General features: G+C 32.2%; 4 protein-coding genes across 5 annotated transcripts in view; 3 read left to right on the forward strand and 1 right to left on the reverse strand.

Moving 5' to 3' along the window:
• Positions 1 to 290: 290 nt before the first annotated feature.
• On the reverse strand, positions 291 to 1300 carry LOC113400095 (uncharacterized). The gene is made up of 3 exons (XM_026639495.2): positions 1071 to 1300; positions 700 to 998; positions 291 to 397 (listed from the first exon to the last, which is right to left on the reverse strand). The coding sequence occupies exons 1-3, from the start codon at positions 1285 to 1287 to the stop codon at positions 317 to 319; spliced, it is 597 nt and encodes a 198-aa protein (XP_026495280.1). The 5' UTR covers positions 1288 to 1300; the 3' UTR covers positions 291 to 316.
• A 366-nt stretch (positions 1301 to 1666) lies between these two features.
• On the forward strand, positions 1667 to 8223 carry LOC113400091 (endoplasmic reticulum resident protein 44). The gene is made up of 7 exons (XM_026639492.2): positions 1667 to 1861; positions 1966 to 2041; positions 2127 to 2369; positions 2969 to 3211; positions 4918 to 5184; positions 5295 to 5493; positions 5928 to 8223. The coding sequence occupies exons 1-7, from the start codon at positions 1826 to 1828 to the stop codon at positions 6055 to 6057; spliced, it is 1194 nt and encodes a 397-aa protein (XP_026495277.1). The 5' UTR covers positions 1667 to 1825; the 3' UTR covers positions 6058 to 8223.
• A 12977-nt stretch (positions 8224 to 21200) lies between these two features.
• Positions 21201 to 22689, forward strand: LOC113400093 (transcription factor btd-like). The gene is made up of 2 exons (XM_026639493.2): positions 21201 to 21312; positions 21500 to 22689. Exons 1-2 carry the CDS (start codon positions 21283 to 21285, stop codon positions 22499 to 22501), a joined length of 1032 nt encoding a protein of 343 aa, XP_026495278.2. The 5' UTR covers positions 21201 to 21282; the 3' UTR covers positions 22502 to 22689.
• Positions 22690 to 24771: 2082 nt separating this feature from the next.
• LOC113400090 (transcription factor Sp9) overlaps positions 24772 to 26352 on the forward strand; it is a 77349-nt gene continuing 75768 nt past the window's right edge. The window contains exon 1 of one of the 2 annotated variants that reach the window (XM_026639488.2): positions 24772 to 24937. In XM_026639488.2, coding sequence (XP_026495273.1) covers positions 24896 to 24937 — 42 coding nt within the window. In that variant the 5' untranslated portion in view covers positions 24772 to 24895. The remainder of the gene's footprint in view (positions 24938 to 26352) is intronic. The other variant, XM_026639491.2, reaches the window with a different exon arrangement.

Genomic DNA, 26352 nt, shown 5'->3' on the forward strand with positions numbered 1-26352 from the left:
TCAGAAAATTTTATCAAAACATTAACAAATTATAAAAAAAAATTATAGGTCAAATGACATTCTACGAAATAAACTTACTCATTTATGAACCATTCAAATGACTTAAATCAGACACAGGTAATGATTGACTGAGAAAACTCAGAGGTTAATACTATACTGTACTAATTATACTATTTGTTATTAAGTGACATACATTTTTTTTCTTTAAAGGCAATTTTTATATTATGGAAACATCCTTAATATTATAATCATATTTTTCAATACAAAGATTCATTTTTTTTCCATAAGTCAATTAGTCATAGATAATTATTGATTTTCAAACTATTAACTTACTTCTTATAATTAACAGTGCTCCCAATAAAACACCTAAAATAGGTTTAATTGTTCCACTGCCACTCTGTAAATGAAAGGATAATTTTTGTATTATAACAATAAGCAGCTTATATCCCTTGAGTAATTATCCCAAAATCAATTGAAATAATAAAAAAAGCATGATTTGATTATATGATAGTGATTACTTGGTAATTTAAAATGTACTTATAAAAATAATGTGGTTTAGAGCTTAGTGTCAGTTTTAGATGGTTTCAATACTATGCTTACTATCTCTTAATTTAACAATATTAATTTATTCTCCTGTGAAATACCAAAAAATTCTCACAAATCACAATTAATAAAGGTTGTCTGGAATATTTTACTTACAATTATGTAGTAGTTGCATCTATCACCTTGGCAGCAATCTGAACACACCCAGTCTTGATACCAAATATGAGTACACAGAGGCATATTGCGTTGCCTCATAATAATGCATTCTTCCTTCTCAGAACATCTTTTTGATATATAATATTGCTTTTTTGCGCCTTGGGACCAGTATGGAGCCGTTCCCCATTTTATTTCAGTTAGGCAAACAGTCTCATTGTTGGTGCACGTTTTAATGGTTTTAATACATTTTTCTGAATTGTCCTCTTGTGAATCACAAACATAGCATTCGAGGCTATTTACTGCAAAAAGTAATCATAATATAAACACAGGAATATCTTACATGCAAAGTTTTAATGAACTTTTCGTGTTACCTCCAATAAAGTAAGTACATGACAAAAGTGAAAAGAATATTATACTTCTAGTTAACATATTAATTATATTGATGTTTATCTTCTTGTTAGTGCAATCTGTATTGTAAAATTTTATTTTCTTTAACAAATAATCAGTTATAAAAGTAATACGGGTGTGGCTAAGTTTGTTTGGCAGCAAACAATTTTTAATTTGAAATAAGATTAAACTAAACGTCATGGACAATCGGTTCCTTAAAGTTGAGCTTGAGTGTTGACAGATTACAGATTATAAACTTTTAATACAATATTAAGTTAGGTTGTGGTCAGTTTATCTCATTTTAATGGGCGAAGCATAATAATTATTATATAATTAATAAACGTTTTTTTTATATTCATTCATTACTATTTATTTGCAGTTTCCAAAATTGAGGGGAAAAAATAGCTTGAATTTTATTAAGGATTTGCTTGCTTTAGATATTTTTATAAGTTTCGCATTAAATTACTTATTTTAATTAAAATCATACTTTTTTATTCAAACCACTTTTTACAAAATGTCAGGTTTAGGGCTTTTGACGTCACTTATAAAAGTTATAAGAGAATAGAGATAGTGAGGCAACACCAAGTTCGTCGAAAACGAGTCAAAAGTGGTGCGGTGCCTAGATATTTCGGCTTAAACGAAATAAGACTGCATTTTTATTTATGTAAACTTCCAACGTTCTACAGGACTGTCTTCGGGGAAGATTTTAAATTAAAAGTATATAAATAATATAGGAAATATGTTCAGTTACAAAAGAGCTTCTTTAATGATTTTGGTAAGAATAAAATGAAATACATAAAGACATTCGGTACACGTACCTACTGTTTGCTAATTTAACGACTTGTTAAAAGTAATTGATTTACAATTGTTTTATTTCAGATTTGCTATAGTTTTTACAATCCAACTGATAGCGGTGCTGTACAAATTACACAGAGCAATATAGATATGGTACTAGGTAAGAACTATTCGTTTTCTTTATGTTTAAAGTGGGTTATGTATTCATTATATTATAATACAATACTATAAATGTTTTTCCACAGCGTCGAATGAAGTTGTGTTTATAAATTTTTATGCCGAATGGTGCAAATTTAGCAATATGTTGATGCCTATTTTTGATGATGCGGCTGAAGAAGTGACTAAAGCCGGGTACGACACTGGCAAAGTCGTAATGGGGAAAGTAGACTGTGACAAGGAAGCCAGTATTGCCACAAGATTTCATATTTCAAAGTACCCTACCCTAAAACTTTTCCGCAATGGATTACCAGCTAAGAAAGAATATAGAGGTAAACTTGTTAATTTCTGTTAATATGTTGATAACTCAAAAAACTAGGAATAAAAAGGAGTAAAGAAATTATGTTTTTTCAGTGGATGTTAAAGTAGGTATTAAAAGTCTGAAATAATAGGAAGCTAGCTTTTAAAATAAACAGTTAGTATTACCTATTAACAATATACCACTCAAGATTAATGAGTGCACTATTACTCATTATAAGAATAACTTAAAAGTCTTTTTTGTTAAATTGGACAAGAACAAATGGTACTTGATTGTAAGTGGTCACTACCACCCATAGACAGGTACTATAAGAAATATTAACCATTCCTTACATTGCCTTTGAGTCGCCAATCTTGAGAACCAAGATGCTATATCCATTCTGCATGTACCTACACTGGGTCCTTCACCCTTCACAATGGATCATAAAAATACTAAGTATCCCTGTTTCATCGTAGAATATGTGATGAGTGGGTGGCGTCGAAAAACACATAAAGTTCTCTTTGAACTGAGTTTATGTAATGTTATTGACTGTCCCTTAACCATATAAATTAGCAAGGGTATAATGAAAATATAATTTATTCAAATATTTATACAGCATTTATATATTTTCAGGTCAACGGTCTGTTGAAGCTTTTGCAGAATTTATAAAGAAACAGCTGACAGATTCGATCATAACATTCTCATCTCTGAAGGAACTCCAGGAACTTACTGAAGATAAAAGGCACATAATTGGATACATGGATAGACGAGACCAACCTGAATATGAGATGCTTAGAAAAGTAGCTGCCAATCTTAAAGATGAGTGCATATTCCATGCTGGCTTTGGAGATGCATCACAACAAATGCATCCTCCAGGTATGATTGTGAAAATAATTATTATGTTTAAAGTAGTTGTTTTTATAAATGGTTTGAAATAAAGCCTTCATCCAAACTTGTCTGAGTGCCACTAGTTATTATTTTTGCTGCATTTTTTTTCAATTGTGAGCCAGGGTAAATACAAGCCCAAAGTATATCTTAGTTTATATGGTTTGAAGTGAATTGATGGTGTTAGGTTTACTTTATATAATATGTCACACTTCCAATATCTATTGCTACTGTTTCCTTTGTTTATACATATTTTTTAAAAATAATTATACACATGTGTCGAGAATAATGGTAAGAGAAATTTTAAAAACAAAATATATCTTAAAGAATCTTCATGAATTAAAAGTTTGACTTCATTAGAATTATTTGCACTTCTGGATTGTGAGAATTATTTGCACATTTAATGTAAAAATTCTTTTGTCTAGGAGCAGTGGCATAGCATAGGTCAGTGCGGATTCCAAATTTGCTGCCCTCTTATTTTTGCAGTCCATTATAAAAAATTTGGGGCATGGTAAAAAGAGTACTTTTATTGAATAACACTAACCGGAAAAGTGAAATTAACATTTTTTGACATAGAGTAGAAGATAAAATATCACTTAGAAAAATTACAGAGAAAACGTAATACAATAATGGAGAAATCGCCTACTTCACGCACGCTCTTTTGCGCCCGAGTATCATTACAACCTCAACTCCTCAACTGAAAGATTAAAATTTAACTTTTCTAGTCTTCCTTTCAGCAAAGTTTTTGATCACACTTTCAATATCGATTGCATCAGTCAGGTCTTGTTCAATCGACAATATAGCTAGATTAGTTGATCTCAGCGTACTCATCGTAGATCGCAAGTTACTTTATCAATTTAAGTTTCGAAAAGCTCCTTTCACAACTAGCATTACTTATAGCAGTTGTCAAAATATTCTGAGCATTATGAAAATATTAGACACGGAGATTTCGAGCTTAGATTCGACAATAAACTCCAATAATTCAAGTGGACCTACATTAGCTTTGTCTAATTTATCAAGAAAGCCGCGAAAACGACAAATTGGGGCAACAATCCGCAAGCTTGTTTTTATATCTTGCTTTTTACTCAAAGTCATTGATGCCTTGTGAAACGACGGTCTGTCATTACCTTATTACGGTGAAGTACAAAGAATGCGTAAGGAGACATATTTGATATGTATTTAAAATAACATTGAAACGAAAAAAGTTTCCTAAATAATGATTATTGAGAAAGCTTGCGCTTGCATCACCCATGCATAGAACCTGCATAGGTACCTGGGTATTTGGTATTTGGTAACAACAAAAAAAATGATGAAAAAAACACTGAAAGAAATTAACTTTTTTTTCACTAACTGCCACCCTCCGCCCTCCCCATGCTACGCCACTGTCTAGGAGACAATAAAAGATTGCCTAATATTTGCTTATGAAGAGCATTTAGGTCAAGAAGGTTTGCTCTCTGTCTTTGTTGGTCATTATGAGGAATCTTTGTTACGAGATCTATTTTGAGTAGCAGTCTATAACTTGCCTTGCCATGCCTTAAACCACCGTAATGTATCATCATATCTATCTTTACAATATGTTATATAAAATAAACTGGGAGCCTTGTATGAATATTAATTTTTAAAGGCTGAATGCCTTATCTTCAATAAATTCAAAGGTCAAATGCCCTGTAATAATATTTTTGTATTAAAAATTTTAGGTCAACCCGTTGTTGTATTTAGAGCTGATACAAAGACTTCCACGGAGCCTGATGAGACCTTCCGTGGAAATTTACTCAACTTTGATGAATTATACCACTGGATTCAACAGAAATGCATCCCTGTTGTTAGGGAGATAACATTTGAAAATGCTGAGGAGTTGACTGAAGAAGGATTGCCTTTCTTAATCTTGTTCCATCATCCTACTGATTCAGAAAGTGTAAAAAAGTATAAGGACATAATTAGCCGGGAACTGCAAGATGAAAAAGGTAATACAGAGCTGCATACATTTTGATATTTTTTAAGTGGCAATATTATTTTGAAAATTACTTTAATTGTATTTTATTATATGCTATATTTTAATTAATTTTTTTTACAGAAAAAATAAATTTCCTGACCGCTGATGGTTTACGTTTTGAACATCCTCTGCATCACCTTGGCAAGTCTGTGTCAGATTTACCTTTGATTGCCATAGATTCCTTCAGACACATGTACCTGTTCCCCAACTACAGTGATATGGAAATACCTGGAAAATTAAAAGAATTTTTACAAGACCTGTATTCAGGCAAGTTACACAGGTAAGTTTTTTTTTTTCAAATTATATTCTCTCCAAAGCAGCATTTATAATGTTTAAAGCTACTCGAAAATTATCTATTATTATATATATGGATAATTGAACTCCAAAATGACTTCCAAAATTCATTTTTAGTTTGAATTTAGTATGTATAATATGATTTTGATTAAATTAATTATTGTTTATCAAAAGAACATGTGACAGTAATACTTTCTTATGTTAGTGACTAAATTTTACATAATGTAAGCAAGTATTTTGCTTAGTTTTATGTTAAAAGTTGTACTGGTTCTTTGGGCTAGTATGAGATTTATTATTATATGTTGTTTGACCAGATTATTTCCTTAAATAGCCATTAGCGTTTTTACCTCAACATTTTTACGAAACTCTTAGTTTGTTAGGAGATTCATTGTACACTGTATGTATGTTTTAAATTTACAGAGAATTTCACTATGGACCTGAGAACCCACAAGTTACAAATGATATCAAAGTTACAACTCCTCCGGAATCAACTTTCAAGAAGCTAGCTCCATCTAAGAACCGATACACCCTTCTTAGGGATGAGTTATAAGAACTATTACTATTTACATAGATCAGTTTGCCACTAAAAGATGATAATCTATATGTTTTCCTATCTAGATTTTATGTTTCACTAATTTGCACTTTTGTCTTTTATTATTATTTATTACGAATTTTTTTTTTATCTGTTATCTGTTACAGAAAAAAAACTTATTCCCATTGACAATTTGTATTATATTGCAAAATGTACATATATTACGAATATTTAAAATTTACAGTTTGTTTAGATATATTTGATATTCAATATTTTAGTTTAATAAATTGTGTCCATAACTGAAATTAATCCATTTGTATTAAAACGATAATATTAAATCATTTTAATTCACTTAAAAAAAATTATCATTTAAAAGTTTTCTGTAGCTCATTTAATTTATTTATAAGATCAAAATGACCATTTATTAGATACTTAATATACCTGTTTAAATTAAGTTTTTTTTATTGCAATTTATTGGTGCGGTTTCGGTATACAATCTAAACGAGTTCATATATGCTTTGTAAACCCATACATAAGATAGGGGTGGCAAAATTATTAGACATTAGATTAGAATGTGTACAACGGAATCAACCCTAATGTCTCAGCTTATCTATTGTTATCTGTTTTTAAATTTCTCATTACATAACAATATAAAATTCGTATAGTTTGTTTCAATAGAATTAGTTGAACATAGAAATAAATATTAAGGAGATTTTAACAAGTTTGTACATATTCTTTTGAAATTAACCACAGACTTCTATAGTTAATATATACATATTTTATCATTAACAAGGAAGTATTTTATAATTGTATTATAACAATAAATAACTATAAATGTATTTCAATTCCATATTGATTATCTAATATCTATGTTCTCATAATATATGACTGACTAATACAATATGATGTACAAGATTGTCTGTAAAAGGTGGATACTTACCCAGCCTATTCGTGTAGTTTAACAATATAAATGCGAATATTACTTCAGTAATTATGATGAACATTGCATTGCTCGCATTTGAAATCTTCTCCTCGCGACATTTGCGTGATAATCTGTGCCATCTTGACACAACCTGAATAACGAACGATGGATTTTCGTTAATATTTTTCAAACTGTCAATTTATATACGTGTTGTGACCGATTATTCTTCGTGTCTTCTCTACCACATATAACACTGGCAGAATACTTTGAGCGTTACTAGAGAAAATATGCAAATAATAATTTAAAAAAAAACTAATAATATGATTGATTGTTTTTTTTAATTTTATTTTTAAACTTTTAAATTTCCAATTGGACGTCAAGTTTAAGTTTTTTTTTAAACTATACTTATACGCTCAAAGTGTTATGTCAAATTACTTAATGGGTTAATCTTGCATTATGATACTTAAATGTTACAGTATCTATTATAAAAAAAAAAATTATTGTAAAGCTATATATGTGTAGTCAGTTTTAATTTTATTGGTCATTTAATAATGAGTAATATTTCGGTGTCTAAAAATTGTTTTGGAATGTTTCTATTATACATTTTATTTATTTATACATAAAATAAATAGCAAAATATATTTAAAACATTGAAAATAGTTATTTTTAATAATTTAATTATAGTAATTGTTGCTAGTTTTAATTATGCTTTGCTTGGATCTAATTAAATAAAGTTGTTCTATTATACAACGTAATCTTACGTTTAAAAACCATTAAAGTAACTTCCAGAGTAGCGAAGTCTCATGCTCAAATAATGTTATATTATTGCTGTTATATATTTATTTGCAATTGAACTTGTTCAGTTAAATGTATCGGTATGAACATTTAAAAATAACTGGTGCCAGATCTATATGTAGGTGCCACACTTACGCAAGTTCCATACACAGTGATACTTTGGTGTTCCTGTAATAAGGCGAGTCAGTAGTTATTCCACGACACCATTGGCAGCACAAGATATGGCAAGTGTGAACATTCCTGGTACCCGTCATTTGTTTTTCACCCGTTACAATAGTATAAAAGTGGTACAGCATGAAATCAATTTTAATTATTCCTATTAAAACCTTATTTGTTTTCAGTGGGAACATTCCTAAATCCGGAAACAGTTTAGTTAATATTTACTTACTTTAACGGTGTATGATGAAAAAATAATGTACAAAATGTATGTTTTGTGACGTGTGAATAAACTTTTTGATCCTCAGTAATAGTTCGTTTTTTTTATCTGTGCCCCAATAGTAATATGGGTTATATAAAAACGATAGTTTTCGTGGGATTCGTATCTTTCTTTATTTTTTGATTTTAGTAAACCTTATTTTCCTACAAAAAAGTAGTGCTATTGGATTCATAATCAAAATATTTTTTATTCAACTAGGGTCATAAAAGCACTTTTGAATCGTCATATTGCTGTGTAATTAAAGTAAAGCTACCACCGGTTCAGAAAATAGATTCTACCGAGAAGCACCACAAGAAACTCGGTAGTTACTCTTCACGATTCCAATTATATAGTATGTCACTAAAGAACAATTAAATTGATTATATTAACAAATACTAAGTCCACGTTTTGTATCAATAATATATTATTGTATTGAATACCTAATATGACTCGTTTTTTTGACATGAGCTTTATATTTTTTTAATTGGCTAATTCGTGTATAGATATAATTTCAAAGACAAGAAATAATTCATGAATATGTAATCGTATAATTACCCTCTTCTTTTATTTGGGCCCGATGACTGAAAAATAATTGTGACGGCTTTCTAGTTTTGTACGGCCAAAACCACCAAGCAACTATTAAATATGCCTTACAGCCGAATTTAAAAAGTCAGTTAACGCTTATCTTGTTTCCTAAAATATATTTGATCTATCAAAACATAGTTTTATGTATCATTACGATGTTTTTTTACTATACAGTGCAACCTTAATATAACGTACCTCAATATACCGAATTCCTCGATTTAACAAATTCTTCGTAATTCACTTGAACCCTCTATAAGAGTCAACGTAAAATATCCCTTTACATTACGAACATTTTTTTGCGAGCAACCTCTTTATAACAAATTTTCAACTATTAAGAAAAAGTATAAATACCTCAAATTTGTCAACCCAAAACCTTAAAGTCACCACCAAAAATTTTTGTTACCTACCTAATTGTTTTCAAATAGAAAATATATACAGTAATTTGACAAAAATGTGTTATCATTTATTAGTAGAAATTGTAACAAGATAAGTACGTAATGTGAGATGAATAAAACTGCTTTTTTACCTCTTTATAACGAATTTTAGACCAACCTAACTCAATAAAATAAACCTCAGTTTAACGAATTACTTGATAAAACGAATATTTACTTGTTCCCTTCCGATTTGTTATATAGAGGTTGCACTGTATTACGAAGGTATTCTATGAGTCATATCTAAATCTATTATGAATATTTCGACCCTTCTAAGAAATAAATAAGAAAATTACGAATAATATAGTATTTTTTAATTCACCTATTAAAAGGGCAACGGGGGATGAAAGTTTGCTCGAAAGTTCTAATATAAGTTATTATATAGGTATTTAGGTTTCCTGTTACTGAGTTAAATACAGCTTTTATTAAAAGTTAATCCCATTAGTGAGTTAAATAGGGTAGAATATTATGTTTGATTGATTGAATATAATTTTTTGTTAGCACATAAATCGAGGTAAAATTGGAGTAGGTACAGGCAGTGCAACCTTCATTTACGAAAAAGTAAAAATTACTTCTAATAATCGGTGAGTTTCTGAACAATGTTTCCGATGGTATATCTCATCGTATACGGTATACGGCTAGCGTTTCTATTTACCAGGTGAACACCTGACAGAGTTACAGGGAACAAATTTACGGATATCAATAAATTGTCATAGATATATCTATCGTAGGATAATGAGAACAAATACAATTAGAATGGGTTTTTTTATCCTTTGTTTGGTCCTAAAATTAGCTCGGACGATTGTAAAAACCTTCGTAAGATTTTAATTATCCGGCCCTTTGCAATAATCCTAGGAATTATGCAGATTTTTTTCAGTAATACGATTTTTCCGATTATCTCACGACAGAAATACAATATGATTAGAAATGTAATTGAGAGAAGCAAGTGCCCACAGCTATCGTACGTTTGTATCCGTCATTGACAAAGTAACAATTGGGTATTCTCACCCTATGGTTAATGAGCTATACTCGACATTTATGAGACATATCTCCTCTTCATTTAGTGGATATTGTTATCGTGCCAAACGTTTACGATATAATTATTCTTACGACTACTTTTTATCAGACTGTACACCTTATAAATAAATTATAATTAACTTATTTGAACGACTACGTCATTAGAATGGGTAGGTATGTGAAATTATTAATAGCTGCTATAGGATACGCATATTTAAGAGAAAAATTCTCAATAGATAATACGTTTATATTTTTATATGATTTTAAAAATAACAAATCAGCCATAAACTATAAAAAGGGCTTTTAAGAAACAATTCATTTCATCGAAACATATCAGATTTTTGAATTCAAATAAAACCAAGGTCCTACAGCTTTGGCGTCATAGTAAGATATGTTTTGATTGCCTAGTTCTAACATAATGTGGCTAAATTTTTTTGGCCGGCTCCTGTGAATTTACCCCAAATTTAATGACGTTCTTTGCATAAATAGGCTTATTACGTGTCTAAACCCTTACCTACTGATCTAAATTAAAAGTTAAAAAGATACGTTCAACTATATATATATGTACATATATAAAATGTATGCAGAAAAAACCGGAATTAGGTACATTAGATAGACATAATATAAAATGTTAATAAATTGGAAAAGTAACGATATAATTTATTTGACATAGTATAAACCATTGTAATAAGAGATGAGTAAAATATGATATAATACTGTTATCTGAATAAAAACGACCGCTTACAGGTTGTAACTAGGAACTATAGTTTAGAGTTAGTTATAAACAAAAAAATTTCTACGAATGTCAACTTCCATGGTAAGACGCATTGGCACTAAGAGATTGTATTATTATTTAAATATTGTATTACTAACTTAAATTTTGTATTAAAAACTTATATATATATATATATATATATATATATATATATATATATATATATATATAAATCGTCAAAGACTTCTTGCATCTTTCCAAATTACCACCCTACGGCGTCCACTGAATGTAACAACATTTTAAATGTTTTTAATGCGTATATATGACATTTATATCAGTATAATTTCATGAGTTAACACAGAATTTCGTTTTAATATGATTTTTTAATATTCGATTTCAAAAATTTCCGGGTCATTTAGCGCATCCGTGCATCACCTAAGCCATCTTGTACCCCGTATATCTCCGTATACTTTCTACACACTCCGTGAATGCTCCTACGTCCATCAAAACTTATGCTTAAATCGATTCTATATAATGCCCTGTATATATTACAGAGATTACGCTAACAATGTTACACCCATCTATTTTGGAAAATATAACGATACCGAATACTGTTTTTGTGATCTTGTATTCATCGTACTAGTCAACCAGCTTCCAGCTATACCAATGCTTATACTGCGTCCGTAGCCATAAGTACCTACTATTTTAGGTTTGTATTTAATTTGCATTTTATCGTCTCTGTGGCATAGTGGTTAGCGAAATTAAAAATGATAAATGAAATAAGTAAGCTGACAACATTTATAAGTAAATTGGTATAAAAAAATAAACAGAGAGATAATTATGATAAGTTTTAAGTATATATTCAAAGACAAAATTAGAATAACTATGTACGGGTAAGTTGTTGTTGACGAGTAAGAATGAAGGCATATATATTTAGGTAAGTTGGTTTAAAATTATAAGCAGGTAAGTTAGTGTAAACAGGTCAGTTAAATAATACAAGCGCAGTGTGGTGTGTGGCGCAGTGTGGTAGGTAAATAAAAAGATAAATCTTTAAGTAGGCAAACTCATGGACACAGGTAGGTAATCACGCGTAGGTGAATACTTCTACCCATGTTTTGGGTAGAAAAAATCACCTACTTATGTTTTTAACAACAGTTGCTGTAAACAGGTAAGTAGAAAGATTAGTTATATGGTTTGGTAAATTAGTGTATATGGGTGGGATCAAAAATACAAAGAAGTGAATGCTGTATATAAGTTCCGGATAATTGAAGTGTAATTTTTAATTATTATTATTAAATTTTTTTTTTTATGTTTAATTCTAATTTGTTTTCGAAAAGATATATTATAAATGCATGTAATAAAAAGCGTATCATAATATAAGAAAAGCTTTATTTTCCACTTTGTATACATAAGTCAAAATCTTTCATAAAAATAAAACACTGAACATAACATACATCACAAAGTAATCATTTTCTTACTAATACTAATAATAGCCATTATTAACATAATTTGTTAAAATTCTCTCAATCAAATCAACGTCGCTTTAATTTCTATGTTAATCATTATTGATTATTTAAGACAAGAAAAAAGAAACATAACTAACAACAATATTCTAAAAGTAATATTAAAATACACTTAATCAGTCTTCAAATCATAATTTGATATGTATTGTAAAACACAAAAGATACGATATTTTTAAAACTTAATCATTGCTATACCCAGCCACTTTAGTATTATTTTAATAACTCAAATATTATATAAATAAAAATCCACAAATACTGTTGGAGACATTCAAAATAACTTATCGCATTTTTGGTTTCATAAAAGTCCTGAAAATTAATATTTGTAATATTAAGATCTTCAAAATTTAAGACGAAAATCTCACAGTAAAGGCAGTAATCTCTATCTCGAATTTTTGTGGTACTTTTGGATTTTCCCCTTTGGATTATTGTTAAACTCTCATTCGAATTATCTCCCATTTGAGATTCATTATTAATATCGAGATCTGTCCCATTATTTTTTGCGAATTCTTCTGTTGTATAATGTGGAAAAGATACAGGTTGTAGAATTTTTTTATCGACAACATCTAAACTGCAAGGAGAATTACTTATATGACTAACTTCACTAAAATTTATATTTCTATGCGATGCGATAGATGTATCAGATAAAGGAACACACTCTAATAACGATAAATTATTTTGAATGCTTGGAGGTTTCTTGCACGTCTGGGTTACCTCTTTAAGTATAGAAGATTGTTTCAGTGTCCCAAATTCTTCTAGAAAAGAATCATCAGAACTAGTCTGTAAAAAAATATATTTATAGAATTACTAAGATTGCAAGTATCTTAATCGTTAGTATGGTTTATGGTATTAGTTACTGATTAACTATTCGTCAATTATTTTCTATTGAGTTATTCGACATTTTTAGAAAAATATAAGTAGAAATTAGAATATTTTTTTTTATAGTTACATCTTGTCTTGGTGGGGTGTAATTTGAACATGTATCAGAAAAAGCAGATATTGAATCAGATATGTCCTGCAACAGACATATAGAGTATATATAATCAATTAATACAAAGAAATAAAAACTGTTTCGATTAAGGTTTAGACAGAAGGCAGAGAATAATTAGTGACTCAGCCAATAAGAACAAAGAAGTCAACAAAACAGAAAACTAATGAATTATTATATCAATAATCAAAAATGTGAGCCGAGATGGCCCAGTGGTTAGAACGTTAAGATGTACGTTAACCGATGATTTCGGGTTCAAACCCAGGCAGGCACCACTGAATTTTCTTGTACCTAATTTGTGTTTATAATTCATCTCGTGCTCGGCGGTGAAGGAAAACATCGTGAGGAAACCTGCATGTGTCTAATTTCATTCTGCCACAATTCGAAAGTCGAAATTCTGCCACACGTGTATTCCACCAACCCGCATTGGAGCAGCGTGGTGGAATATGCTCCAAACCTTCTCCTCAAAGGGAGAGGACGCCTATAGCCCAGCAGTGGGAAATTTACGGGCTGTTAATGTTTAAAAATTTAAAAAAAAAATCAAAAATGAGTGGGAGAATTGGTGTTACCATATAAGATCAAGGACAGGAGTAGGTAGATATAGATATGATATACGTAGGAGTAGGTTTCAAGATACAGATAGTTAAGATAGACAGGTAAGTTAAATGTTACGGATAGGTAAGTTCAGAGAACGGGTAGAGGGGGTGATTTGTACAGGTAAGTTCTAGAAAACGAGCAGTACGGTGAGTTGGCTTAATCAAGTAAATCAAACGATACGGATAGGTAAGTTGATGTATGTGTGTAAGCTTAGAGAGAGATAAGTTGTGTACAAGTAAGTTCAAGGACACGGGTAGCTGACTCAAGTATTAGGAAAATAGGCTTACAACCATTAAATACATACCTCATTTAATTTTTCTAGATTATTTTCTTCATATTCTTGCTGGTTTTCTTTATTTTCGTTTCTTTCTAATGATAAATAAAAAAAAAGTTTTATTATATTTTTAAAGGAAAAAAATACTTTTGGATATATGACGAATGTAATTATGTAACATAATTACCAAGACATAAAAAACAAATATTGTCTCAGTTTAAATAGTTTTTATACGACGCAACAGTTAAGCCATTGACCTACTGTACATTTACAGTTTACAGACATATTTTTTTTTTAATTAAAAATACTCATTTGCAATAAATAGTCGATTATTCAATAACCTATCTAAAACCGTATTAAACAAAATAAGTAAACAGTAGTTATATACCTACCTAATAATTAATGTATGTGATAATAACATTCGTCTTCCGGATAATGGTCGTAAAAGGTATATTCACAAACAGGACACCAGAAAAATAAAGACTGAAAGAGCCTTTTTATGTCATCGCATGTCATAGGTAGAACAAAATGTTCTACCAATGTATTATTAGCGATACTCGTGCCACAATTAATACAATAATATTGCAAAATAAAATGAGTCGAATGCCAAGGCCAACGCATTTTAGTCTTATAAAAGTATTTGAAATCACTTCTTTTAAATAATTGGTCCACATCAATGGTAGTTACCATTATTGCAAATATTGTTTCGTACACAAGCGCCCTAACCGACAAACTAATTTAAACTGAGTTCACTTAAAGAAACAATGAGTTTAGAACATACTACATATTTAGATATTAGACTTAGATATTAAATTTATATATATTTTTTAAATGTAGTTTTAAGTACTTACCATTTGCCAATTGAAGAATCCTTGCACTTCTTTTCATTGTGTTTTACTTATTTAATAACTTTTAATAATATATAATTTGATAAATCACTGCGATGACAAATTCGCGTCTTACCGGGCGGGACGCAGTAGGTTTTGAAACATAAAACACAGGACCGCTTCTTAGCGCTCCCTCCGCCTCTGCTCTTACACCCCGAACGGGCCCCACAGGAACGTCGCGATTTCCCAATTTAATATTATATACTGGACGCAAGATGATAGTCGTAAGGAATTGATAAAAACTTTAAAATATATTCATTGAGATGCAATAAAATCTGTAAATTAAACGCGAAGTATACGCTACAAATTATACACTTTACGGTACCGCCCTCCAAATTCGGTGCGGCCGATGGCTGAACTACAAAATACGCTGAAAAGCATTCTAGTGATAAAATTGTGTCCATGCCAAATTTTTGTCCATACATTCTACTCATTAAAAGACGCTCTTACAGCAAAAATGAGGATCGGTTAATCTTGCGTCCGTATACCGGACGCATCAAGTAGGTCGGACGCACTATCATTGGTAAAAAGCGCCATGTAGGACGCAACATGAACTGCAAGATCTATATATATAATTTGGTATATCATTCATTTTATTGTATCTGTTCAAAATTGGGTATCTAGTTAATTACAACTTTCATGCAAAAATGTGTGCACTTCTATTTAAAATATAAATACATTTAAAGATATATTAAGACTTTTTTTGGTTTTGTTGCCAGTTTCGTGGTTGTTTCTTACTTCAACTTATATTGGGGGTCGGCAGGTCGGGTCGGGGGCAAATTGTATCGAATATTTTGTTTTAAATTTATAAAACCATTGCAACATATATCTACCGGGCATTAATTGCTTTATAAGAATAGTATAATTTATGTGAATGAGTTAGTATATCTCTTTCTATCACGTCAATAGCGTTCAACTTTTAATATCGATTATCACTCAACGCCTTTTGATAAATATATTAGTTATGTCTTACAAATATGACAATTTCGAAAATATAATGTATAGCAGTCAACATGAGCATAAACGTGTGAAACAAATTGTTGGTTCTTCGGGGCCCTCTCAGGATGGGGGCCCTGGGCACGTGCCCCGTGTGTGTGTGTGGCAATGGTAAAGACGGTAATGCATTCAGGTACGTATACCTAACTATAGTAGTAATTTTGACTAATCTAGCAGAGGAAAATATTAATTAAGTACTCCCTTAGCTTCCCTTGGGTTGGAGGTCGAATATCAATCGACTTATGCAGGTTTCGTCAAATTCTATTGCATCGCCGAGCACGATATGAATGATAAACATTGTTACGATTAACATTACTTCGATTAAGTTTCACGTATTCTAGCCAGCATCGTGGTCATGAGTTCATGAGCGCCTCTGGCAGAATTTGAATTTTGCGTCCCCATTGTAATAGAATGCATTTGTACAAATTGTACAGTGTGTACAAATCTATTACTTGTTTATAGTCCAGCACAAATTTTGTGTAATAAATATGAGGCGCTGTTTGTATAGTGAGTGATTATCCTAATTATAAGTGGAAGTTAAAATTATTTGTGTTAGCATAATACTTGTTTTGTAGGTGCCTGTGCTTCAGTGGCCTACATGCCATGGTTCTACGAAGTGCAGAAGTTTCTGAAGGTTTCGCCCCAGATAGTCGCCCGCATGGTGCCTGGATCCTGGTTCTAGAGCCGACTCGGTTAAACAAGATGAGAAAATGCCTACACGGAAAAATTAGGTTAATTTCGATTTAAAAGTTAAAAATAGGTATATAAGTATATACCTATTACTATCGTTTTTTAGTAGCGATGTCAAATGTGTTATTAACTGCTTATCTATTATCTTTCTTGTTGTGTAAAACAAACTGTTCGGGACAGATTTTTTTCTCGTGTAGGGCCGTTTCGGCTGTCACTCTGTAGAAAGAGCGCCTTTTAGAAGCTGCCGCTACACCACGGGGTGTCTTGGATCCGCAGAATTTCTTTACCTACGTTTTATTTTTTTGCGTAATAACTCGTAACATTTTATATTTAATAATTTTGTATCTGACTATTTTTTAATTTAATAAACGAAATTGTTATTGACGTCAATAGTAATCTAAATAATTTGAAACTAAATTATAATAACCAAGTTTTGATATCTAATATATAAATGCTATAACTGATCGTGTGAAATGCGACAGCTGAGAATATTGCGATTTGCAACAAGCTTGTTTCATATTTTATTTTTTATTTGAAACTAGTTTTTTCGACTTTTTTTACAAAAGAAGCGTCATTTTTAGACTGAAAAGGGAGCGTTTGGTGCGAACCTGTGCCTCATTGTCGTGTAACAGGTACTTCAAGTGATCTTGTTACATATTGACAATAGCGATGAAACGCTCTTCACTCCTTTAGAGATTAGTAAAGTTGAGCGAAGTTCCGATCAGATAACAGTAGCGTCCGCTATCATGGGATACATAAAAAATCGGAATACAATCCTACATTGAAATTTAAAAAATGAAAAATGCGCTTTTTTTCTATATTTCGTATGAGTGTCATTTTACACATTTGAGAAGATAGTTACTATTATGATATTAGGTATACTTAATGGTATGTAAGCATATTTATATGGTTAAAAAATTATACGTAGTTATATAAATTATACATTTTACCTAAATCATAAGTTCGTGTTAACTGCATAACTTCATGCGATATTAGTCTTTGTCCGTCCAAATTCCAAATGATCTTTATTAAGAAAGCATTGCTACGTATCGTGGGTGCGCGCCACAATGGGTGCAACTCGACACCAGTACATCGTGTCGGTACTTTGTGCAAGTTGCCACAAAGCTGTATTCAAGATCCGCCAAAAGACAGGAAGTGAAGGACAACGCACGATAGAACCAATTACCCGCCCCCGATATATGAAACCCGTAATTAGTGTAAAATATACGAGTTTTGAACGGAAGCTAACTGCCCTGCGCGATTCTTTCATTACTTCAGATCTTCGTATTATATGTAGGTATTTGTTAATTGGCTTATAAAAATAAAATCAATTTTAATTTTTTTTAAAGGCAAACGAGCAAACAGTCTGCCTGGTGATAATTACCTATTTAGTTACTACTTAGTTATTTTTCCTTTTTTTTATATAAGGTGAACGGGCAAACAAACCTGATGGTAAATGCTCATTATCGCCCATAGATATTGGCGCCGTAAGAAATATTATCCATTCCATATTCCGTCAATACTTTTGGGAACTAAGATGTTATGTTCCTTGGGCCTGTAAGAATGTCTGACTGAATATCTGATGAGTGTGTAGTAATCCACACAGACGGACTTGCAAAAAACCTAACACCAACGTAACATTTTTTTTTTTTTAATATACAATAAATAAATACATAAACATTGTTAGAAATAAAACATATTACGCCGTCAATGCGTCAATCACTAGAGAAAGTCCAGTGCCTGTAATTGAACTGGCTCGCTTGCCAAAAAAAGTCCGAGTAAAAAGGTGACATACCTCCTTATACAAACTAATACCTTACCCTTGTTCGACTTTTTGGAGTCGAAAACTTTATGTTGTAAGTTTTTCATCAATGTATTCAATATATAATGTCACATTCTTCAATGTCAGTTTCGTTTTATGATAAAACAATTAAAATTTTATCTAATATTGAGTTTTTGATCATATGTACCTAACCATGGTTGAACACATATTAAAATAATTTTATTTTTAAAAATTATGTAGTAGGTATCAATAAGTTTCATTATTTATCATCATCTTTAACTTGTGACGATTTGATAACATCAATTAAACTGTAAATTTCCCAAACAGCTCCCTAAAAGTTATCATTTTGGACGTCAAATTAACCTATAGTCGTCAGGTTACAATAATGTATGGTATGCTCACTACGTTAGGACTTTATAGTAGGATTAGTACTTAAATAACTATACAATTACCACTACACAATATAAGTGAAGGTACCTCTACAATGATCCAAGCACGAACACGAAAAATTTATTATTGATCTCTAGATCGACTGGCAAAGCTAAGAACGCGTTGAAAAAAATTGTGCCTAACTATTGGCCAATAAGGACACGCACACTGATAAAGCATTATAACGTTTGTATAAGGCGTAACTGTCACGCACATCAAGATAAAATAAAATAATTCCATCTATATAAAATATATATAAATAACTAGTTTTCGTTAGCGGGTTCGCTTTTGATAGTTGGTTGTCAGATATTGTTCACACAATATCTTTATAAATTATATATATGTGTTGTTCTGGTGTCTAAGCTATATTATTGTAAAGTTTAATTACAATCGATTTAGTATTTGCGTGAAAGAGTAACAAACATCCATACATACAAACTGTCGCCTTTATTAAGGATCTAAGCACAAAGCATATAAGTCTTTTATAATAATATTTTAGGAAGAACATTTACATAGTTCAGATAATATGATGGTAAGTAAGCGTATGTTTTTTTTATAAATATACACACGCTGAAATTATTAGCTTACTATATTTCACAAGTATGTTTTATACATCTATTGAAATTAGTCAATCATAGCTGTCTTGTCTTGTTAGGCGTTCGCATCTTTTGAGTCCCTTTGCCGTTGACAAAAACACAGTAGCCGTCGAGATTTATGGCGTGAGGCGAACGATCATCGCGCATTAGTAGTTACTATTGTCCACTCTAAGGGACTTTTGTGTTTGAAGAACTGCCGCGGAGCAAGACAGTAGCATGCCAGACGTTTTGTCACAGTTCCTAAAAAAAATCCACTTTAAGCGCTTTAAAGTATTGAATGAATCTTTGAGCTTCTTTTACGTTATTTAGGCATTGCTGCAGCGCTTTTATGGGTATTGAGTGTAAATCGGCGACCTATTGTTCTATAGAGTCGTAAACATGTCGACAGGTTATTGCATTTGTAATTCTAACCATAGGGTGTAAAGTTTTGAACATTCAACTTAACAGTAGCCACTTGCTTCTGGGAAAATGTAATGGATCGTCATTAATTGATGTTTAAAATAAGAAAACTAAAAAGTTTACAGGTAGTACCTGTACTTATACATTGTACAGAGTATAAAGTATAAGTATCAAGTACCTACCTACCATTTTATGTCTTAATGTTTAAATGTTTTTTTTTAACATTAGATTCAAAAGTATATTATTTGAAAGAAAAAAGTATTGGACACATATCCCCGTGTTCTTTTTAACATAAAACATAAAAAGTTCATATCGGACATTAAATAAAAAACATGCTAAGGTCGCTCGAAGAAAAGAAAATTTAGATCTATAAGAGAGCGGTGATCTTTAAAACAAAAGCAAAGCAAACGATTTAACAAACTGCTATATTTTAACAACGTGTAATTAAAGGTTTGGCTTCGCTCGAATATGCATAAATCATGCGTCTGCCGCGAACTGCCGACCGAAATAGAGAAAAAATTAAAAACATTAAGCGTCTGAGATACAAACCGAAAAATAATAACTATTCAGACTTCGGAGTCGGTTGTGTGGGTATTGGTTTGAAATCTGTTTAACCAAGCGTGGGAAATGTTTCTTTAATTTCGTCTAAGAAAAAAGAAGGCGTTTACTAAGAGATAGTTCTTTGTAATTACAAAACGTAGAGTCCTATCCAACATCTAGATATATGTACGTAGTCGTTAATTTATACAATAAGTTAAACGAATAAATTAAATTTTATACGCAAAATGTTACTAAACCTGATAGAAATCTATAGCGATCAGATTCACATTTCACCTCTAAATTGCCTTCAAAATGAGGCGAAAGCACATAATATTGGCATTATGTTAATACGGGGCGGGCCGTCACACATAAAGGTAATGCTTATTAGTTTTTCCTATTACAAGACGCTATGAAGTCTTATAAACTCATAACTCACGGGCGGGGAGGGGTGTGGCAGAGGCTGCGCCGAGGGACGCGGAGGCTGGGGCCGGGGTGCGCGTGCGCCGGTGCCAGGCCGGAGCGGGGGGCACGGGGCGAGGTGACAACCGCTCGTTACGTTTATCCCAAGCCAGTTATTAAAAACGTCTCGGCGCGAGCGGAGTGCCGCCCTGTAATTATCCAGTTGAAGGTTCTTTGCGCTACGTTGTCACCACCGTCCCCGGAAATGCAATACGTGGATCCGCCCGCACAACAGGTCCGTCCGCCCGCTTACGCCCTCTGCTATTATTTGACGCTTTAACGAATAATTGTTATTGAAACAAATAATTAAATCTTTGAAAGTTCATTTAAATTTTAAAATAATGTACCTAATGTGATGATAGCGTCGGACTAAATAAAACAAAGTGAAAATAAAAGTGATTTATTTATTTTTCTTGTTACAGATGATGAACGTAATGAGTGGTTACGGGTGTGGATATGGGCGAAGTGACGCGCTGTCACCAGCTTCAGATTTATCGTCCTGCAGCAGTGCTTCGTCGGGTACTTGGTGTGGTAGCACATGGCGAGAGTTCCCACCCTATCCGCAATACCCGGCGTATTGGCCACCGAGTACTAACACAGAAGATGCCCGAGAGCTCCAACGTCGATGTGCGAAATGTCGTTGCCCCAACTGCCTGACCGAGGCAGCAGGTTTTGGACCTAATTACGGCAAAGACGGCGCGAAACGAGAACACGTTTGCCACGTTCCCGGCTGTGGGAAGGTATATGGAAAAACGTCTCACCTTAAAGCTCACCTCCGCTGGCATACTGGTGAACGTCCGTTTGTATGCAATTGGCTTTTCTGCGGTAAACGTTTTACTCGCTCCGATGAATTGCAACGACACTTACGCACCCACACTGGTGAAAAGCGATTTGCTTGTCAACTGTGTACAAAGCGGTTCATGCGTTCCGATCATCTTGCGAAACATGTAAAAACTCATGCAAATGTATCAAGAAAATCTAAAAAAACAAAAGAAGAAGAAAAAGTTGAAACCCCAAAACCAAGTGAAGATAAAAGTGAGCCGCCACAGATGGCAAACCAAATAGCATTGGCGCCTGCACCTCCTGTGTCAGTCGGAAGTTCAAACTATGGGACAGTGCCAGTTACGAATGCGGCACCGAAACAAATGCTAAACTACGCCACAGTGGCCCCTCATGTGATGCACAACTCTTCAACCAGTTACAACAGCAGTGCTGTATTTGGAAGTGGTAGTGTCATGTACGGAAGTGGTTGGTGTCAGGATGTACGTCAGGAAGCTCTCTATGCTCGACCGCCAGCGAGAGACCCACGATTTTACCAACAATATCCTACACCACTCGCAGCATATCAGTGCGCGTCGAAGGATAACTATGCAGTTTTTCAAGGACATTATAATTTACAACCACCAGTTGCTATCGGACAGTAAAATTTTTAAACAGTTTGTGCACGTGCCTTAAACTTTTGCATGCAGTGAATGAACTAAACGAATGTTACTTTAGTTTTAAGCAATGTGAAATAAGTTAATATAACATATAGTTGTTAAATTGTAAACCTTAAGTTACCATGTAAATTGGAATGTGATGTGCCTTCTTAGTTTGATGTATATTTTTTAATTTTTAAATAAAATATTTTTACCGTAAATATGTATTTTATGTATCCCTATTAGTTATAAATGTTTAGAGATGAACTTATTAATTAAGTTTGAGCGTGATGAAAATTATTTTGGATTAGTTTAAGAGATTTTTTTCTCTTAAATATATTTCTGTATATTAATATTATTGTAACATCCAAAACGATTTATGCCCTTATACAAGTATTTTCGAATTGATTTTAATAGATTAAAATAAATATAAAGTGATACCAATAAAATTACAACCTTCTATTAAATACATCACGAACATATTATATTCGTAATTAATAACAGGTTTCAATGTTATTAACAACTTTCCTTAGAAATATATGAACATCGTATATCGTCCATTGTGCCTACAATTATTAAGATAAAACAACCAATCCAAACATTTATATTGGAAAACGATTACCATTATTCCAATATCAGTATCAGAGAGTTATGTGTCTTAATTGTTACGATTTATTTTGATATTTTTTAAGATTAAAAATAGTACTAATATTATAATTATCTTCCGCATAATTTCTCATGAATTTCTCATCAATATTAACTCTAATAAGAATTAATTGCATTAGTAATTATGTTTTGAAATTTGTAAAATCATGCGATTTTCAATCTTCCTTTCAGCTTTAATAAGTTCAGAGATGTGATATCTTAACTCTCAGAAGAGATTAATTCTTTAGATTGTATATAATTATATTACTTTAATTGCAAATTTTTCTTACGTATTTAATATAGAGTATTCTTTAACTTATCCCCGAATAATTTATTTTTAATAAGCTGTTTGCCTTATTTATTAATATTAAAATTGTAAAATTATTCCAAATAGTGTAGGTATATAATCTTAAGTTTTTGAGGCTACAATTTTTTTAAAAATAAGTACTTCGCGTTATTGCTTATGTTATCTTTAACAATTCTTTACTCTTTTTAAGTTATCGAGTCGATGTCGACACACTTTTTGCCGTCTTTTGTGATATCGATTTATCAACATATACAAGTCGGATAAACCACAAAATAGTTTTCTGTTATTTTTTATTCTGTGTGTTAAACATCTATTTAGATAATTGTCATACGATACTTCTTTCGATTTGATTTCTATATGTAACGTTGCAAAATAAAACGCTTCAGACGCAAAAATCAGTTTCAATCCAGTCATAAGTATTAAACTATTATTGTCATTAGTTCTGATTATTTTGTCCTATAAGTCAACAATGACGTAGGTAGCTATTGTTTGGTAGGAATTAACTCTTTCCAGATATAGTATCAAGAACAATATTTACCTTGATATTATGGAGGAAAAGGCAGGGTCTATATTATTAAAAAAGACAGGCAATATTTTGACAGAGCGCGCTTAGAATGAGATAATAACTAACCGTCAGTTAACGTTCTTAATTTTCAAATAAAGATGGATTGTCTTCTTATTTAGTTTTGTTTTGAATATTGTTAAATATTAATGTTTTACATAATTATGAGCATTCTTTTTGCTCTACGAATCAGCTGTGTGTAGCTGTGTGCTACGATGAACCGTAGACGTCGTATCTATAGTATTTATTTTAACTATACGCATCTATAGTAGTATTTACTATATACTACACATATTTTATAACTATGGTTGGATTCCGAAACAGTCCCAGTGTGGGGATAACATGTAGATATTAGATTCGATGTCAAAATAAAATTGTTGCCATTTTATTTTTATTCCATTACAGTATACTATAGTAAAATATTTAAGATAAATTTAAAAGTTTCCCTTCGTTACTAATGTTAGTTGTTCGTATTTATTAAGCCATTTTTAGATTTCTATTATGGTTTTATGTTATGGCTTCTCGTCACGAGATGTCGCTAGGTATTACAGTCGCTAGGATCAGAGCAAGTTCGCGACGGCAACGCGCGGCCAAGGCGTAATTGCACGCGGCTATTATCTGGGCGGCGCTCGGCGCGCATGGCGGCCGGTGCGAGCGGGATGCACTCGATAATACGTAAAACAAAACGAGGGAGTAATGATGGTAAAAAACGAGCAGCACGCAAATTATAGTGAGAAATGAGGCAGCCGGTAGCGGTGGGGGCTCGTGGTGCGGTGGGGGCCGGTGTGCGGCAGTCGCGGTCGCTCGGCGCACGCAGACCGCCCGCGCCGCCTGCGCCGCGCCTCGCGAGTGCTGTGAGTGAGTGACATGCGCCATCTTCAGCGCCATGAGTGGCAAGGGTTCTTCCTCTCCGGACCTGCTCATGAATGTGAGTTCAGCGCGCTGTCAAACGCCCCCCATACATCTAAAGCCTACCATGACCTACACCAATACCATCTCCTTCCACTAGATTCTGGTATCTTATCTGACAAAATATGTAGTTTTAGTATTCTTATGTCTCAAATATAATATATTAAAATAATAAACTCGCGACCTTTACCTACCTAATGATTAGAATGTCTAAATGTTACACTAAATGTAACGATATCACAATTAATAACATTTAAATAAGCCGCTCTTAGCGCCATGATTTCATGGTTTATAGACTTTAATATTGAGATCAAATCACGATTAAAATGAGTGAGTTCATAAAACGGTTTATTAGTCGCAGCGAGCTTTAGGGCATTGTCGATTTAGCACGCACCATAAGCGGCACAGGCCGGTCCCTCGAGCCCTAACCTCTATTACTATTCATAGGCCCTCCCGGGTCGAGTGGCCCCGACGGAGTCATCGTACTGAAACATTTTATCGGAACTATTTGTATGGTCCTCTACTTAAATTCTCATTTTTATTGTAGCTATTCTAACGTGCACCAAATTTTTTTGCATATATATTTTGTACTTATAAAATAATATTTTATGTATAAACAAATTCGTATCTCAATAAAATTTTGAATTCAAATTTCGAAATAGAAAAGTCTTTGAAAATATACTTTGTCCCAATTTATTTTATTGCCACTCTTAAACTTCTTGTGGAATCAGGTAAATAGGAAAAAAAAAACTTAAAACCGACATTTATTAATACTTAAAGTAATAATTGTGACATATATGTTATTGTTATTGTCTAAAAATTGCCCATTAAAGTTTGTTCCGAACGTTACTAGCAGCTCGTAAAAACTACCGAAATGCTAATTCAATTAAGCGTAGTCAAATAAATAAAGGTCGGATCGACGTTCGAGGTCCGTAACCAATCCTTAATGACACATAGAACCTTCATCCATTTTCTACTCAATTTCCTTTTCATATTAGTTTAATCTAGAGGCAGGACTACTGGCGCCAAAAATTATGCGGCGACGGCCGTGTCGGGCGCGGCTAATCTGTTTAGTGTTGTATTGTAGAGCGCTCGGTTCCTTTGTGCGGTGAAAAAGGAAGAAATTTATGCGTTTCGGCATCGTGTGTGAGTTTTTTGTGAGAATGTAATTAATAATTCGGCGGCAAAACTAACAGTGTTTTCGTTGTTACGTCGTAAGTGATTGATGTGTGTTGGACGGCACAATTAGATCATGTTGAAACAGACTAATGTACGCTGACCGAACTATAAAAAAATATAGATTTGTATCTGAGATTCGTTTTAAGTCAGACTAGTAATCAGTAGATGTCCTTTTTCAAAGATTATTGACTATACTATTATTATATACTACAAACATACAACTTATTATTTATAAACATTTATTATAGGTATTTT

This window comes from Vanessa tameamea, chromosome 8, assembly GCF_037043105.1.
Source record: "Vanessa tameamea isolate UH-Manoa-2023 chromosome 8, ilVanTame1 primary haplotype, whole genome shotgun sequence".
NCBI classification, from domain to species: Eukaryota; Metazoa; Arthropoda; class Insecta; order Lepidoptera; family Nymphalidae; genus Vanessa; species Vanessa tameamea.

Coding starts and splice junctions, on each gene's coding strand:
- LOC113400095 (XM_026639495.2), bottom strand. CDS start 1,287: ATGACGTTTAGTTTAATCTTATTTCAAATTAAAAATTGTTTGCTGCCA. Junction 999..1,070: donor ATGTACTTACTTTATTGGAG/GTAACACGAAAA, acceptor TACTTTTTGCAG/TAAATAGCCTCGAATGCTAT. Junction 398..699: donor GATGCAACTACTACATAATT/GTAAGTAAAATA, acceptor TTTCATTTACAG/AGTGGCAGTGGAACAATTAA.
- LOC113400093 (XM_026639493.2), top strand. CDS start 21,283: ATGCAATACGTGGATCCGCCCGCACAACAG. Junction 21,313..21,499: donor TGGATCCGCCCGCACAACAG/GTCCGTCCGCCC, acceptor TTCTTGTTACAG/ATGATGAACGTAATGAGTGG.
- LOC113400091 (XM_026639492.2), top strand. CDS start 1,826: ATGTTCAGTTACAAAAGAGCTTCTTTAATGATTTTG. Junction 2,370..2,968: donor AGCTAAGAAAGAATATAGAG/GTAAACTTGTTA, acceptor ATATATTTTCAG/GTCAACGGTCTGTTGAAGCT. Junction 5,494..5,927: donor TATTCAGGCAAGTTACACAG/GTAAGTTTTTTT, acceptor TTAAATTTACAG/AGAATTTCACTATGGACCTG.